A 17,559-nucleotide genomic window follows, 5' to 3' on the forward strand; every position below is an offset into this window, starting at 1 on the left:
GTGATTTGTTTGTAGCTGAATTCTTTACAGGTGATTTGTTTGCAGCTGAGCTCTTTACAGAATGGTTTCTTTGTAGTTGAACTCTCTACAAAGTAACTTCTTCTAACTGATCTTTCTACAGGGTGATTTGTTTGTAGCTGAACTATCTACAAGGTAACTTCTTCTAGCTGATCTCTCTACAGGGAGGTTTGTTTGTAGCTGAACTCTCTACAGGTGATTTGTTTGTAGCTGAATTCTGTACAGGTGATTTGTTTGTAGCTGAATTCTGTACAGGTGGTTTCTTTGTAGCTGAACTCTCTAAAAGGTAACTTCTTCTAACTGATCTTTCTACAGGGCAATTTGTTTCTAGAAGAATTTTCTATAGGATGATTTCTTTGCAGCTAAACTCTCTACATGATGGTTTCTTTGTAGCTGAACTCTCTACAAGGTAATTTCTTCTAGCTGATCTCTCTACAGGGTGATTTGTTTGTAGCTGAACTATCTACAAAGTAACTTCTTCTAGCTGATCTCTCTACAGGATGATTTGTTCGTAGCTGAATTCTGTACAGGAGATTTGTTTGCAGCTGAGCTCTTTACAGAATAGTTTCTTTGTAGCTGAACTCTCTACAAGGTAATTTTTCTAGCTGATGTCTCTACAAGGTAGCTAGTTTGTAGCTGAACTCTCTACGTGGTAGTTTCTTTGTAACTGAACTTTCTACAAGATGACTTCTTCTAGCTGATCTTTCAATAGGGTGATTTGTTTGTAGCTTCACTCTCTACAAGGTAACTTCTTCTAGCTGATCTCTCTACAGGGAGATTTGTTTGTAACTGAACTTTCTAAATGATGGTTTCTTTGTAGCTGAACTCTCTACAAGTTAACTTCTTCTAGCTGATCTCTCTGCAGGGTGATTTGTTTGTAGCTGAATTCTGTACAGGTGATTTGTTTGCAGCAGAGCTCTTTACAGAATGGTTTCTTTGTAGCTGAACTCTCTACAAGGTAACTTCTTCTAAATGATCTTTCTACGGGGCAATTTGTTTCTGGCAGAATTTTCTACAGGGTGATTTCTGTGCAGCTGAACTCTCTACATGGTGTTTTCTTTGTAGCTGAACTCTCTACAAGGTAATTTCTTCTAGCTGATCTCTCTACAGGGAGATTTGTTTGTAACTGAACTTTCTAAATGATGGTTTCTTTGTAGCTGAACTCTCTACAAGTTAACTTCTTCTAGCTGATCTCTCTGCAGGGTGATTTGTTTGTAGCTGAATTCTGTACAGGTGATTTGTTTGCAGCAGAGCTCTTTACAGAATGGTTTCTTTGTAGCTGAACTCTCTACAAGGTAACTTCTTCTAAATGATCTTTCTACGGGGCAATTTGTTTCTGGCAGAATTTTCTACAGGGTGATTTCTGTGCAGCTGAACTCTCTACATGGTGTTTTCTTTGTAGCTGAACTCTCTACAAGGTAATTTCTTCTAGCTGATCTCTCTACAGGGAGATTTGTTTGTAGCTGAACTATCTACAAGGTAACTTCTTCTAGCTGATCTCTCTACAGGGAGATTTGTTTGTAGCTGAACTCTCAACAGGTGATTTGTTTGAAGCTGAACTCTCTAAATGATGGTTTCTTTGTAGCTGAACTCTCTACAAGTTAACTTCTTCTAGCTGATCTCTCTACATGGTGATTTGTTTGTAGCTGAATTCTGTATAGGTGATTTGTTTGCAGCTGAGCTCTTTAAATAATGGTTTCTTTGTAGCTGAACTCTCTCAAGGTAACTTCTTCTAGCTGATGTCTTTACAGGGTCACTAGTTTGTAGCTGAATTCTATACATGGTGGTTTCTTTGTAACTGAACTCTCTACAAGGTAACTTTTTCTAGCTCATCTTTCTACAGGGTGATTTATTTGTAGCTGAATTCTGTACAGGTGGTTTGTTTGCAGCTGAGCTCTTTAAAGAATGGTTTCTTTGTAGCTGAGCTCACTACAAGGTAACTTCTTCTAGCTGATGTCTCTACAATGTCACTAGTTTGTAGCTGAGCTCTCTACATGGTGGTTTTTTTGTAACTGAACTCTCTACAAGGTGACCTCTTCTAGCTGATCTTTCTACAGGGTGATTTGTTTGAAGCTGAGCTCTCTACAAGGTAACTTCTTCTAGCTGATCTCTCTACAGGTAGATTTGTTTGTAGCTGAACTCTCTACATGATGGTTTCTTTGTAGCTGAACTCTCTCAAGGTAACTTCTTCTAGCTGATGTCTTTATAGGGTCACTAGTTTGTAGCTGAATTCTCTACATGGTGGTTTCTTTGTAACTGAACTCTCTACAAGGTAACTTTTTCTAGCTCATCTTTCTACAGGGTGATTTGTTTGAAGCTGAACTCTCTACAAGGTAACTTCTTCTAGCTGATCTCTCTACAGGGAGATTTGTTTGTAGCTGAAGTCTCTACATGATGGTTTCTTTGTAGCTGAACTCTCTCAAGGTAACTTCTTCTAGCTGATGTCTCTACAAGGTCACTATGTAGCTGAGCTCTCTACATGATGGTTTTTTTGTAACTGAACTCTCTACAAGGTGACCTCTTCTAGCTGATCTTTCTACAGGGTGATTTGTTTGAAGCTGAACTCTCTACAAGGTAACTTCTTCTAGCTGATCTCTCTACAGGGAGATTTGTTTGTAGCTGAACTCTCTACATGATGGTTTCTTTGTAGCTGAACTCTCTCAAGGTAACTTCTTCTAGCTGATGTCTTTACAGGGTCACTAGTTTGTAGCTGAATTCTCTATATGGTGGTTTCTTTGTAACTGAACTCTGTACAAGGTAACTTTTCTTGCTCATCTTTCTACAGGGTGATTTATTTGTAGCTGAATTCTGTACAGGTGGTTTGTTTGCAGCTGAGCTCTTTAAAGAATGGTTTCTTTGTAGCTGAACTCTCTACAAGGTAACTTCTTCTAGCTGATGTCTCTACAAGGTCACTAGTTTGTAGCTGAGCTCTCTACATGATGGTTTTTTTGTAACTGAACTCTCTACAAGGTGACCTCTTCTAGCTGATCTTTCTACAGGGTGATTTGTTTGAAGCTGAACTCTCTACAAGGTAACTTCTTCAAGCTGATCTCTCTACAGAGAGATTTGTTTGTAGCTGAACTCTCTACATGATGGTTTCTTTGTAGCTGAACTGTCTGCAAGGTAACTTCTTCTATTGATCTCTCCACAGGGCGATTTGTTTGTAGCTGAACTCTCTACATGGTGGTTTCTTTGTAGCTGAACTCTACAAGCTGATTTTTTCTAGCTGAACTATCTCTTTCCATAGTTGCATGAACTCCATACAAGGTAACTTCTTCTAGCTGATCTCTCTACAGGGTGACTTGTGTGTAGCTGATCTCTATACAGGTTTCTTATTTCTAGCTGATCTCTTGAATTCTCTTCAGGGTGACTGCTCTATTAGAATGACTGCTCTATTAGAGTATCTCGATCTCGCACTTGCTGCATCAAGTTGGATATCGTGTTATAACTCCGTGGCTTTAAGTCTGATTCTTCTACACCATTGATGAGCCTTTCTAAGATGATTACTCCATCTGTACAACGATTTTCAAAGCATTACCCCAAGCGGTTTATCTGGTAGGCGTGGCAAGCAGTCGTTTTTTTATTAGCTAATCTCGATTGCGTAATTGTTACACACTGTTGGTTTTTTCGTTGTATCTTCCTGGTTTTTAGCTCGATTTCTTTCAAACCACAAAAGGTTTGAGGTTCAATAGTTAACCTATTGACCCACCGATTTTCAGCTTCTTCCCATACGCGGTTTACCCTGTAGGCGTGACAACATATTGGTGTTATTTTTCGTGAATAATCGCTCATAACTCTTTGCCTGTTTATCGTATTCCAGCCAAAGTTGGTACCGAGATGCGCCTTTATATCCTCCTTCTGTGTGCCAAATTTCAAGGCAATCGGATATGGCGTGCGAGTTTTATAGCAGTTTTTGTAAGTGTGCGACAAGAAAAAGAAAAATAAGAAGAAAAAAAAAAAACGAAGAAACTGAACCAATTTTTGAAGTCGCATATCTCGGGAACACGCGAAGCGATTTCGCTCAAATTTGGAATGTGGAGTGCTGCAGTTGGGGGGCATGTCCACAGCAAAAATCGTCTTGTTTCATCAAGGAAGCACAGAGCTGCGGAGGTGCGAAAATTGCGTTTTCTTTCTTCCTGTCAATATACTCACGGGTGTTACGCGCCGGCTTCTTGGGCCGCACGACACACTACCGTGTGTCTTGATTTCTAATTATTCATGATTAACTATCACCTCTAATGAATAGGGATGTGAAAAATGTCACCAGAGATTCCATTGGGTACATTAATGAACTTTTATGTTAAATTAAAATTGATATACCAGGAATTTCTTACTTTATTAGCTACCATTTTGACCTAGCAGAAATCTGTGCAAATGTAAATATTGATTGTTAGATTCCTCGTGCTCTAAGCTTTCCAAAAATTTATAGGTTTGCTAATCCCCATAAAATTTTATGTTGTGAAATAAAATCAGGTGACCAGATGTAGAAGCCTTTGAAAAACAACAAACAGTGAAACAATGGGTAATCAAGAGGTAACAAAAAGGAGAACTATAAAAGAAGTAATTTACCCAGTAGACTCTCTTGAGCTTATTGAGGTTGGTTGTTGTTCATAGCTTTGTTAAAACGGTGTCTCCCTGTTATAGAATAGCAGAAGATGGACCTACTTGACATGGTCACTGTAATGAGGTGGTTTCATTAAAAAGGGCTCATTAATTAGATATAAAGATAGCACACCTTGGCAGTGACATGTTTGGGTGGTTCTATTTCTGAACCTCATCACACATCATCATCTGGTGTTACATAGTTTCTAAACTATAATGCATTCCTTTAGCACTAGGAAGAGTTCTCATCAGTAAAAAAGGTACTAGCTATACACATATTAATGAAACATACAGTGCACTCATAGTTTACAACTAATTCTGACAGTGGTAAATTAAGGTTTAAATCATGTTAGAGTATGGAACAGTGATTTGACTAACCTGTGTTTAAAAGGGAACTAAATTAGATTTTTAAATTTAAGAGAAAATTGCATGGTCTCCACATTTTCGTGGGGAAGTATAATATTTATGACACTGTACAAAGCATTCAAATTCCTGGAATGTGACACCACTGCACTCCATAATCCAGCACAAAATTTAATACAGCAGATTTCTCTTGCGTTTGAATGTTTTGTAGCCTGTACTGTGCATGTGCCAGGCTATGAAAGTAAAGGCAATCCCACAATATGGAATACAAAGTTTCAAACACAAGAGAAATCTGCTGTAAAACTTTAATGTGAAGGAATGGTACTGAAATATAGAGTATTGTTACCATGAAGTAAGTTACTAGGTACAAGTCCACTACATAAATGGTGAGATATTCTACTTAAGGTATTAGAACACTTGTCGCTCAATACTTTTTGTGCATTGCCCTCGGTTTTTTTAAAAACAACATTAAATCTGAAGGTGTAGCAGCTTTTCACCAGACTACTCTCAACATCACACTTGGTCTATATATTCTAGATGAACACACTTGGCAAACACTATAAGTTCAAGAAATTTAAAAATCAACAAGAAGTGATACATATGAAGAAGTCTGCTATATTGCATAGACATTATTTTTTGATAGCTTAGAGTGTTCTCTCCCAAATATCTGCCATTCAATTCGCCATAGAAAAAGTGACTTTTAACCTTAAAATGATGCACTTAATTTTCCTCTGATTTCCTGCTTCTATAGCTCATCTTAATCGCTATTCACTGCTCTTTCCAAATCTGGTTTGGAATCTGATGTATCTATCATGTGTTACACCTTCTATTGTATGCCCCCGAAATTCCCTATACAAAATGCATGGGGAAATTTGCTGCACCGGGTCGGTATAGTCCATTTTGACGCATCAAAATTTCCGTGAATTTAACCTGTTTTGGCATCATTGTACTTACAGAGTTGCCCTAAACGTGTCACACCTGGAAAGTTACTAAACAGACTCAAGGTAGGTAGTACAGTATTAAAATGGTTTTTCAATTGAAATGTATTGGACATGCCTGGCATTTTAGCCATGAACAAAGGTATAGTAAATGTCTGCAAACTTCTTGATACGGATGTCTGTTGATGTTGATGGTGCATGTCTCAATGCAATGAGGTTTGGAGAACACAAGTAACATTACAGTACACCATTTACTATTTTGGTGTCCTCGGACTCTCACACAAAAGGGGTGGTATTACTTAAACCCTGTGACTATATACAGCAGCCTATACCAGCTACGGAGATCATGATAGTGTGTTGTCAGTGTCTAGCCTCCAGGGATTATACTTATGTACTTACAATGTAACAAAGTACAAAGAGAATAAGTAGCGGTGACTGCTGCAGTCTGATTGGTGCATTGATTCAGGTACTGTGTGCGTGAAATCCCACCTTGATATTTTCGTCATTAATCACCAGTTACAACCACTTGTTTACATCTGAGCTTAGTAGCAACAGCACACCACTGACTTTTCGGTGCACGTGGCGCAAGTGCGCATAAAAGTAAAGTTTCCGGCTCTGAGTTTCCGGTATAGTACAGCATAACGTCAGTTAAGAGTGACCACGTGATCCGTTGGATGTCTGTGCATGGAACGCGAGCTCGACCCATATGCTCGAACCATCGAACGCAAGTCTACAAAGTAGGGTGAGTTTTAACAGGTGTCTTAATGTATTCCTTTGTGTTCACTTATGGTTTACGTATAGTTTTTTTTACTATGACTATCGCGCAACAGCGTATTTCTGGAAACTTGTGAAATCAGATTGTACGTGATGGCGCGAACACTATCTCAAACAATCCTTTTCTTCAGAGGACAGAAGGTAACAGGGACAGTAAGTTTTATTTGTCGTACCGATAGTTTATTGTGTAAGCTATCGATACTTTTCTTTTGCTTTTCTTTGGAACACTATTCCCATCCACATCAGTTTTACAGCTGCCAAATCGGACTGCACTGCGTCTGCTCTTCGTCGCTTTCTTTTACTGTAACTTTTAGTTGTACTTTTCACTGTTCTGTTTTGTATTTTACAACTGTGTGGGTAACCCTGTGTTTATGTTGTCTTTATGTGTGTGGGGAACACATTTGCAGGCCTTCTGTGTACTCATGTCTTGACAAAAATTGATAATCTATCTAATTATGGTGTTAATATTAAAATTTTACACTGCTCCAAATAATTTTGTACGATCACTAAAGTGCTTGTGTGCTTTAATGTGCTCACTTTAATGTAGCATTACATGTGTAACAAATTTTCAGACCCCCCTAGAATCCGAAGCGACTTACTTCACCCCCTCTAGGTTTATATTCTGGGTTAAGCCCTGACATGTGTAACATACACATGCTCCGTCATGTGTATACATTACCAGCTAGTGTTGGAGGATGAAAGTAGGAGGTAGAACCTGTACCAAGCTTAAGCCGGGGAGCTTAACATTATCTGTATGAGGCTACCTGTATAATAGAGTACTTTGTTGTACATAGTGTAATAGCCTGAATTTGAATGTGTTGTAACAAACTTGTACCTGTTATTGTAAACCTGTTATTTCCAGCCTGACATTGTAACCTTAACCTTTGTGATTGTTAGTATAAATAAGCTGTAATAGTGTGTTGTGTTCTCTCCTTCTGATGTTGAGAGTTATAATAATAGTGATTCTAATAGTAGTTTGTTCAGTGGAGTATTACACAATATACAGTACAGTAGATAATACAGCAACCATTATAGAAAGGTATACTTGTATTGTTATAAAACAGGTGTTGGATCAAATATAAACTCTACTTCTGTCTCTAGATCTTCACCAGAGCTGCTATTGTTATATCATCATCATCGTTGGTGCTGTTGCTGCTGTCTAACATCTTGATGCTGTGGCTATGTCACTGGTAAGTTTGTACATCCTTCACATACACAACTTGGTCCACAATGACTAGACCTTCGTTTTCACCCACAGTTATTTGTCCTATCTTGCAGCTGCAGCCTTTAGTTAAAGAGGAGATTGTTCTCTTTATCCTTTCCATAACCTCACTAGCCTCCCACTCAATATCATAGTGGTCCCCATCTTTGATCCATCCACTGTGTTCTGGTGGTAGCAGGGAAGAGTAAACATCATGGTGGATTGAGTTTTGCCACATCTGATGGACCCAACTGGACCTCAGCCAGTGTCACCATAAAGACATATAGATTGGGACACAGTCTTCCTCACTTATAATCCTATTACTAACTGCTTCTCTTATTTTTCTTTTTTTTTATACCCAAATTTTGTGTCTTTCTGATACTGGCAGGATATCATCCACTGAATTATATAACTGTTAAGGTGTTGTGTGTCCATATTTGGTTATGAATGCAGCTATGTGATTTTAAAGTAACAGGTCCACACAAGATGTACAAACGATAAAAATCCTATCATATTGGTAGGATTGGTGTGGTGTAAACTTTCAACAACATTACCACCTGAAATAAAACTGGTATATTGTGTGAAATTGTTGATTATTGTAGCTGTAGGTCTGGGTCTCTTTGAAAACTATAGTATATACACGTTGAGCTGGTTCCTCAAAAACATTTAATAACTCATGGATGATACAATTACACACGATCTTGAAATTTGGCTCATTTGTAGTACAGCTTGACCAGCTAAAAATATTTCAAATATCTGTGCTCCAATATCTGGTTAAGGCTTAGTTTTACTTAACCAATACTGCCTGATCATCGTCTGGGAAAATTGAGGCTGTTTTAATGGTGATGTTATTTCGTGGGCCACGCCTACTCCTTTGTGGTCCTTACTATACACTGTGATAACCTCTGGTTGTGCTGACTGGTAACGAAGTTGTAGCTTTTCTGTCCAGTTGCTTTTATTTGATTTGTGTGGACAGCCATCTTTGTCTACTAATAACATATGGTATTGCTCCTCACCAGAATCAAATGGCAACGTATCATTGTACAACTGCAGCCAGTGTCGCAAACATTTAATGATTTGTCTGTCCTCTTGCTCTTTGCGTGTCATTTTCTTCTTTTTAGTTTTAGTAAAAGATATCGTCAACAGCTTTTGACGCCAGAGTGGAGCATTTGTATGGCTGGGTGATTCTAGTAGTTCAGTGCTAATGTATTGCCATTAAGCCACTGTTCCTATCTCGAGAAAAGTCATCATATCTACGGATTGCTCATGAGTAGCTATTTGGCTGCTGAAAACATTGACAACAATTCTTGTTCTCCTACTCCACACTTCATAACTTACTGCTTTCCCACAAGACTACTGGATATTTTCTTCCCAGTGTTGTGTGTGAGGTGTACCATTACTGATGGTTGAATAATAAACTGGTTCCTTGAATCTCTCGTATATGTGAGAAGTTCTTGAGTGCTTTGATCCTTCAGTTTAATGATGTTTTTTGGTAAGGATATTTTGGCCGAGTTACAGCACTTTTCATATATTTATACACATCTCATGTGCTTCATCAAAATCTATTGCATGAAATTTTCTTCCTGTAATGGTCACAGTAAACCCACCTTCTTTCAAACACTGTAATACATGAGTTGGGAAATGTTTTATGTTTGCTAAATGTCCGGGAATAATCCATTTATATGGACAGCAAATAGCAGGGCCATTCTCTTAAGGCTAGCCAGACATAAATTCCAGTTGTTGCTACAAATTGTAAAATACATTGTGACATATCAGTGACAGTTAATAAACGAAAAATCGGCCCACAGATGCCAAACTTTGTCGTTCTCAGCCATTTAATACACTTATTCCTTGAAACAGGATGCGATTTCTTGTAATAGTGTTCCAGTGTGTGCCATCAACTGTTGTATTGACCAAGACTCTTCAAGTGATGTAGTTAAAACACACTTTACATTATCAATGAGGTAGGATGGATCTGAATTAGTGATATGTGTATGAAGCATTTCCCTATAGAGTGTTTCCCACACTTGTAGTAAAAAGTATAATGTGTTGTAAAACTACTACAGGACTCCAGGGACTCTGGGAGCCACAACTCACTGCTAGTTCTCTCAAACTACACCTTAATAATCCGTTCATATGTGTCATGGTGAAGGTAGAAAATACCAGGGCCATCCCCTTGAGACTAGCCAAACGTATATTTTTAATTGCTGATATGAATTGCTAAATACAACGTGACAAAAATACACTTTACATTATCGATAAGGTACTGAATTAGTGATATGTGTATGTAGCATTTCCCTATAGAGCGTTTCCCACATTTGTAGTAAAAACAATGTGTTCTTTTAAAATTGCTACAGGACTCCAGGGGCTCTGAAAGCCACAGCTCATTGCTAGTTCTCTCAAACCTCATGATAGTACACCTTCATTATTACAGGCTGATAATTGTTCAGTGTATGTCAATCTCCTGGGAAAACAATTAATTTCTAGTCTGTACTGCTGTATAATATTTATCAGGTGCTGGTATGTTTTTCCATCACCAACTAGATCAACCCAGCCATCCTGCTCCTTGATGTTAAACTTCTCTATATAGTAGATCTTCAGTAACTACCCACATTGTCTCATCACTGTCTGGATTATTGTTCACTAGTTTAACAAATCTGAGATGATTGTATCTTCACACTATCACTGTTATCTAAAAGCATCTTAAATCACTGAGAGTGCAGTTAAAATCCTGACAGAGATGAGCCACGTACTCCAATGTAATGTAGGAAAAAAGATTTATGGCTAATCAGCAGCAGCCTTCTTTACCCTCCTCAAAATCCTCCATAGTCAAATGTCTGGGTATGTTGTAGCCGTGTGTCACTACTGGTGGTGTCTTTAACAAGTGATGATGTTAACTGTCTTACTGCTACTGTACGTGGTCTCTTTGGTCCTAGTTTGCCAACGTTAGGAGGTGAACTGCCTGGTGATTTCTTAAAGGCCCATTTAGAGACTGCATAGAGAATCTGTGGTTTGCGGTGCAACATGTTAATCTGGTTTTGGTGGAAGGACGGCGGCAGTCACACACATGTTTTATTGTGGTAAACTTCTAACATAGAACTATTTGTACTGTAGTAACGTGGTAGCTATGCTGTTGGTTCCCACAATTAACAGCTATGTAGTTTTGTAGCATGAGCAAATTATCAACAGAAGCTACTGTAAATACTGCTGGAGATAGTTCATCTCCCACAATCTACATGTTGGTTGTTTGTATGTCAGCATGCTGAGTAGCAAACGTATTGTGTGTGTCAGGTGAATTAGTCTATTGAGAAATCGTAACAGCTGTTGAGATCGTCCATAAATTTCAACAGCATCTGCCACCACCATATCACGTTATGTAACAAATATTTATTACAAGTTATTAATTATATACAGCAGAAAGCTCAGCACAAAGAGTACGCCAGTTCAAATAATCTTCCTCCTGGTTCCATTGAAAACACTTTGTCAGCACTTTTGCTGTGTCCTTATCCATGTTGCAGTCCTTTCAAAAATTTTTGCCAAGAACTTAAATGGTTTTTCTCACTTCAAGCCATGAAAAAGGAGATATACTGGGTAGCTAGTGTTGAAATCTGACTATCATACAATACAGGGATACAAAATATGCAAATAATTTTAATAACAAAAGAGTGTTGTTATTGATGATTATCATTAGAAATTTCAGTAAAACATTTATAGCTAGTACATGTGTTCAGGGACTGATCCATTGAAGAGGTTTAGGGGGGGTGGATGGGGTGGCTAGCCATGCAATGGCCTTGCAGCCACTCGGATATAGTATAATTGCTATCCTTTAAAAGGTCTTACATTATAACTTGGACAAATTGACAATCTTGTCTACTCCTGCTCCTTCGACTACAAACAATTTTCCTGAACTTTCTGTATGTTCTAGATTTCTTGTCCAGGTGATGGTTCTTTCACATATTACTGCCTTGAATTGATTCACTTCCTCTCTCTTTAAGCATTGGAAAATCTCATATTGTCTTTTCTGATGATAAAATACTTTACATGTTGGCTCTAGTTCCAAAACTTTATCTAACCATTTTAAAATTCTTTTTTTTGGATTTCTTTGTTGTATCTCCTATCAGCATAGTAAATATTCTACACAACATAAATAATAGTTCAGTTTGTTACCTCTTCATAATGGTGGATCTGTTCTAGATCTTCTATCCATGTATCTCATGTTGTAGCATTAGCAATAAACACTAATCCTGGGTCATCAGGTACGTAGTACTACTTCTTCCTGAAGGGAATAAACAACTTGTACTAAACAATATGATAAAGTTATAGGGTCTTTTGTAATATAATTCATCACCATAATGAACATTGCATCACAGGAAAGAAATATAAGTTTCTCCTCCATCTTCTTGATGTCCGTAAAGAAATTCCACCAAGAATTCATAGCTACTTCTTGTGGCCTCAAAGATTCCACTCAACATAAATAACTATTCATTTTGTTACTTCATCTTAATGGTGGATCTGTTCGAGTAATGTATCACATGACATGGTGAAGTCTTCTTGTGTTTACAAAAAACAGTAATCCAGGTTCTTCTTTCTGAAGGGGATAAAAACATGTACTACACAATACACAGCACAAGAATACACTGTTTTAAATGGTCATACAAATTGCTACTATCCCTTAAATGGTCCCTTATCATAACATGGTATGTATATTATCTATAACTCCTTGTATAACTTCAAACACTTTCCCAGCACTATGGTCGTTTCTTAAGTTCCTTGTCCATAGTCTAATTTGTTCAGATATCTCTGCCAAGAAAGTTGCTGATTCATCTTTCTTGAGTCTTTGAAAAATTCCATACTCTCTTTGTCCATTGTAGTATACTTTGCAATGATTACTATCTGATACAACTTTATCCAAAACTTTGTCTAGTTTTATTTTATTATATGCCTCATCTTAATGGTGGATCAATTCTTTCAGTGATATATCACATTACACAGTGAGCTCCTCTTGTGTTTACAATAATTACAACTCCGAGGTCATCATAAACATGTACTTCTTCCTACAGAGAATAAACAGCTTGTACTAAGCAATATACTAAAGTTATAGGATCTTTTGTAATGTAATTAATGATCATAAATTTCTTGTCCATAATGCAGTTCTTTCAAATATTTCTGCCAAGAATATAGATGATTCCTCTCGCTTTAATCTATGAAAAATCCCATACTCTATCTTGTGATTGTAGTATACTTTACAACGATGACTCTCCGATACAACTCGCTCTAAAACTTTATCCAGCCACTTTTGAATTTTTTTTTGATTTAGTTGGTGTTTGTATCTCCTATCAGAATAGTAAACATTCTGTAGTGACTGGATTGATTGTACAGATGTTTCTCCTGTTGTTAGGGCCAGCCTTAAGGGTAGTTAGATGTTAGCTAGGGCCCCGGGGCTAAGGGGGCCCCCCAAATCTCCACAACTAGGGTCTCAGTTCTCAAAATACAAATTCGGTATATTAAACTACACAACTCTTACTTTTAAGAAGAGATACAACTTGTCACTCGAGGAACACATCGCTAATACTGATCACAGGATAGCTAATGTAGTAATGGACAATATGAATTTAAAGCAATAATTATACTGGAATGTATTGTCATTAGTTAGCTTTCCACTGCAATGGGTAAAGAGGCAAGAAATCATGTGATTGTGTTGTCAGGTCTCAAGTGGTGGTGAGGTTGTTCACTTTCAATTACTAAAGTGTGATGAAGGATGGTCAAGTAGTCACTTTGTACACATGTGAGTTGAAGCACACACTGATTTTCTGGGGTTCACAGTGGTACACTGAGATAATTAGTGATAGCTGTGTGGCACTACTGGTGGTGTCTTTGATTTTAACGTCTTACTGTTACTGTACATGGTCTCTCTGGGCCAACCTTATAAGGTGAACTGCCTGGTGATTGCTCAAAGACACATTTAGAAACTGCAATGCAAGTCCCTGCTGAATGTGTGGTTTGTGGTACAACATGTTGATCTGGTTCACTAAATGTGTTTGGTGGAAGGATGGCGGTGGTTGTAAACATTATTTCATTGTGGTAAACTTCTAACATAACTGTACCACTGTAGTAACATGGTAGCTATGCTGTTGGTTCCCACAATAAACAGCTGTGTAGCTTTGTGGCATGTCAAAATTATCAACAGAAGCTACTATTAATACTGCTGGAAATAATTCATCCCACAAACTACGTGTTGGTTGTTTGGATGTCAGCATGTTGAGTAACAAACCTATCGTGTGTGTATCAGGTGAACTTGTGTAGCATAGTCTATTGAGAATTCATAACAGCTGTTGATACCCTGCACAAATTTCAGCGGCATCTGCGACCAAATCATGATACATAACACATGCGAGTTATCAATTGTATATATAACAGAAAGCTCAACACAGAATATACTGGTTCAAATCATCAAACTTGGTCAAATTACTACTCCTTAAATGGTCCTGTATTGCAACTTAGTATAATTGATAATTGGCCTCTTCCTCCTGTTTCCACTACAAACACTTTCACAGCACTTTTGCCATGTCCTAAGTTTCTCATCCATGTTGCAGTTCTTTTAAAAAATTCTGCCAATAATTTAGATGATTCCTCTCAGTTCAAGCCATGAAAAAGGAGCTATACAGTGTTGAAATCTGACTATCATGCAATACAGGGATACAAAATATACAAATAATTTTAATAACAAAAGAGTGTTGTTATTGATGATTATCATTAGAAATTTCAGTAAAACATTTATAGCTAGTACATGTATTCAGGGACTGATCCATGGAGGAGGTCTAGGGGGGTGGATGGGGTGGCCAGCTATGCAATGGCCTAGCAGCCACTCCGACATGCGTAAGTTTTAGAGTCGATAGACTCTGTCTTCTGATGCTCTGAAATTCTGTCTATTGGCTAGCTTTACACTCAGATATAATATCTTACTGTCCATTAAAATTGGTAAAATAATTTATTGCGAGTTATTAATTGGAAAGCACAACACAAAGAATACACCAGTTCATATGATCAAATTACTACTCCTTAAATGGTCATGTGTCATATTTTGCTATAGTCGATAACTGGCCTGTTCCTGATGGTTGTACTATAAAAATTTCTTGTCCATGATGCAGCCACTTCTTTCCGAGATTTTTGCCAAGAAATTAGCTAATTCCTCCTGCTTCAATTTATGAAAAATACAATGCTCCCTCTTTCCATAATAGAATACTTTACTATGATGACGACTGTTTGATTCATCTTCCTCCAGAACCTTGTCTAACCATTTATGAATTTTTTTAGATGCCGTTAGTGTCTCCATTTTGTAACCTCTTCTTAATGGTGGATCAATCCTATATAACGCATAATAATATAATTGCTATCCTTTAAAAGGTCCTATAATATAGTTTGGACAAATTGATAATTGGCCTACTCCTGCTCCTTCGTCATCAGGTATGTAGTACTACTTCTTCCTGAAGGGAATAAAAAGCATGTACTAAGCAATATACTAAAGTTATAGGGTCTTTTGTAATATAACACTTATACCATAATATAATAATTTATTACAAGTTATTGTACATACAACAGAAAGCTCAACATAAAGAACACACTGATTGAAATGGTCAAATTACTACTCCTTATATGGTCCTGTATCGTAATGTGATCTATGAATGTTTGGCCTCTCCCTGTTGGTTGTACTTCAAACACTTTACCTGCACTTTCGCTGTATCCTAAGTTTCTTGTCCATGGTGCACTTCTTTCTGTAATTGCTGCCAAAAATCTATGAAAAATGCCATATTCCCTCTTTCCATAACAGAATACTTTACATGATGACTATCTGATACAACTTGCACCAGAACTTTGTCTACCCACCTATGAATTTTTTTTTGGATGCTGTTGGTGTTGTTCTCTTCTTAAGGATGGATATATCTTTCTAGAAATTTAGTTCATAGCATGATGAGCTCTTCTTGCATTCACAACAAAATTAATATTAATCCCGGATCATCAGGTACTTCTTTCTGCAGAAAATGAAAAGCTTGTACTAAATAAACTAATGCCTTTTGTAATATAATTTTATGATCATAAATTTCTCGTCCATGTTGCATTTTTTTTCATATATTTCTACCAAGAATGTAGATGATTCCTCTCACTTCAATCTATGAAAAATCCCATACTCTATCTTGCAGTTGTAGCCTACTTTACCGCTAGTACAACGTTGACTTTCCGTTACAATTCGCTCTAAAACTTTATCCAGCCACTTCAGATTTTTTTCTGATTCAGTTGGTGTTTGTATCTCCTATCAGATTAGGATATGTTTCTCCTATTGTCAGGACTAGCCTTAAGGGTAGGCAGCTGCTAGCTAGGGCCCTGGAGCTAAGGGGGCCCCTACTGCTCCAAAACTGGGGCCCCAGTTCTCAAAATACAAATTCAGCATATAAAACTATACAACTCTTACTATTAAGAAAATATATACAACTCGTTGCTCAAGGAACACATCTCCAATATCACATGATAGCTAATCTAATAATGAACAATATTAATTTAAAACAATACTTATACTGGAATGTATTGGCAGTTGCACATATACATTAGAAATTCATCAAATGTCATTAGCTTTGCACTGTAATGGGTAAAGAGGCAAGAGATCATGTGATTGTGTTGATTTAAATCATCAGATCTCAAGTGGCGGTGAGGTTGTTCTCTTTCAATTACTAAAGTGTGATGAAGGATGATCAAGTAGTCACTTTGTACACATGTGAGTTGAAGCACATACTGATTTTCTGGGGTTGTACACTGAGACAATCAGGGATAGCTGTGTGGCACTACTGGTGGTGTCTTTGATTTTAACTTCTTGCTGCTACTGTACGTGGTCTCTTTGGGCCAACCTTATGAGGTGAACTACCTGGTGATTGCTCAAAGGCATGTTTAGAGACTACATTGCAAATCCCTGCTGAATATGTGGTTTGTGGTGTAGTATGTTGATCCGGTTCACTAAATGTGTTTGGTGGAAGGATGGTGGTGGTTGTAAACATTTTGTCATTGTGGTAAACTTCTAACATAACTGTACCACTGTAGTAACATGGTAGCTATGCTGTTGGTTCCCACAATTAACAGCTGCATAGCTTTGTAGCATGTCAAAATTATCAACAGAAGCTACTGTAAATACTGCTGGAGATAGTTCATCCCACAAACTATGTGTTGGTTGTTTGGATGTCAGCATGTTGAGTAACAAACCTATCCTGTGTGTGTCAGGTGAACTTGTGTAGCATAGTCAATTGAAAATTCGTAACAGCTGTCGAGATCCTCCACAAATTTCAACAGCATCTACCACCAAATTATGGAACAATAGCAGTTATTTAGGATTTGTGCAAAATTGTAATGTGTTCAGCAAATTGAATGTTCTCACTTTTTAAGGTGTTTATATCTCTTCCTCCCAGTGTAGGGTGTTTTCTCTCATGTACCGTTGCAGTGATGGAATTGACAAAATCAAGGAGTAATGGATTAATGTTTTCAAGTTCACCATCAACATCAAATGATATTGGATCATTTCTCCTTGTAGTGGATTGTCTATCAATCTCTTCATGGATCAAATCATTCACAATGTGAGCTGTTGTATGTGATACTGCATATTTATCTGACTGATTGCCAGTA

The 17,559-nt window shown here is 37.5% G+C and overlaps 1 protein-coding gene across 1 annotated transcript in view; it reads left to right on the forward strand.

Moving 5' to 3' along the window:
• The first annotated feature begins 6,583 nt into the window (after positions 1-6,583).
• Positions 6,584-17,559, forward strand: part of LOC136247650 (uncharacterized) — a 33,275-nt gene continuing 22,299 nt past the window's right edge. The window contains exons 1-4 of the mRNA XM_066039442.1: positions 6,584-6,663; positions 6,724-6,848; positions 7,797-7,885; positions 17,346-17,510. Coding sequence (XP_065895514.1) covers positions 6,789-6,848; positions 7,797-7,885; positions 17,346-17,510 — 314 coding nt within the window. The 5' untranslated portion in view covers positions 6,584-6,663; positions 6,724-6,788. The remainder of the gene's footprint in view (positions 6,664-6,723; positions 6,849-7,796; positions 7,886-17,345; positions 17,511-17,559) is intronic.

The sequence above is a fragment of the Dysidea avara genome, chromosome 2 (genome assembly GCF_963678975.1).
Source record: "Dysidea avara chromosome 2, odDysAvar1.4, whole genome shotgun sequence".
Lineage (NCBI taxonomy): Eukaryota > Metazoa > Porifera > Demospongiae > Dictyoceratida > Dysideidae > Dysidea > Dysidea avara.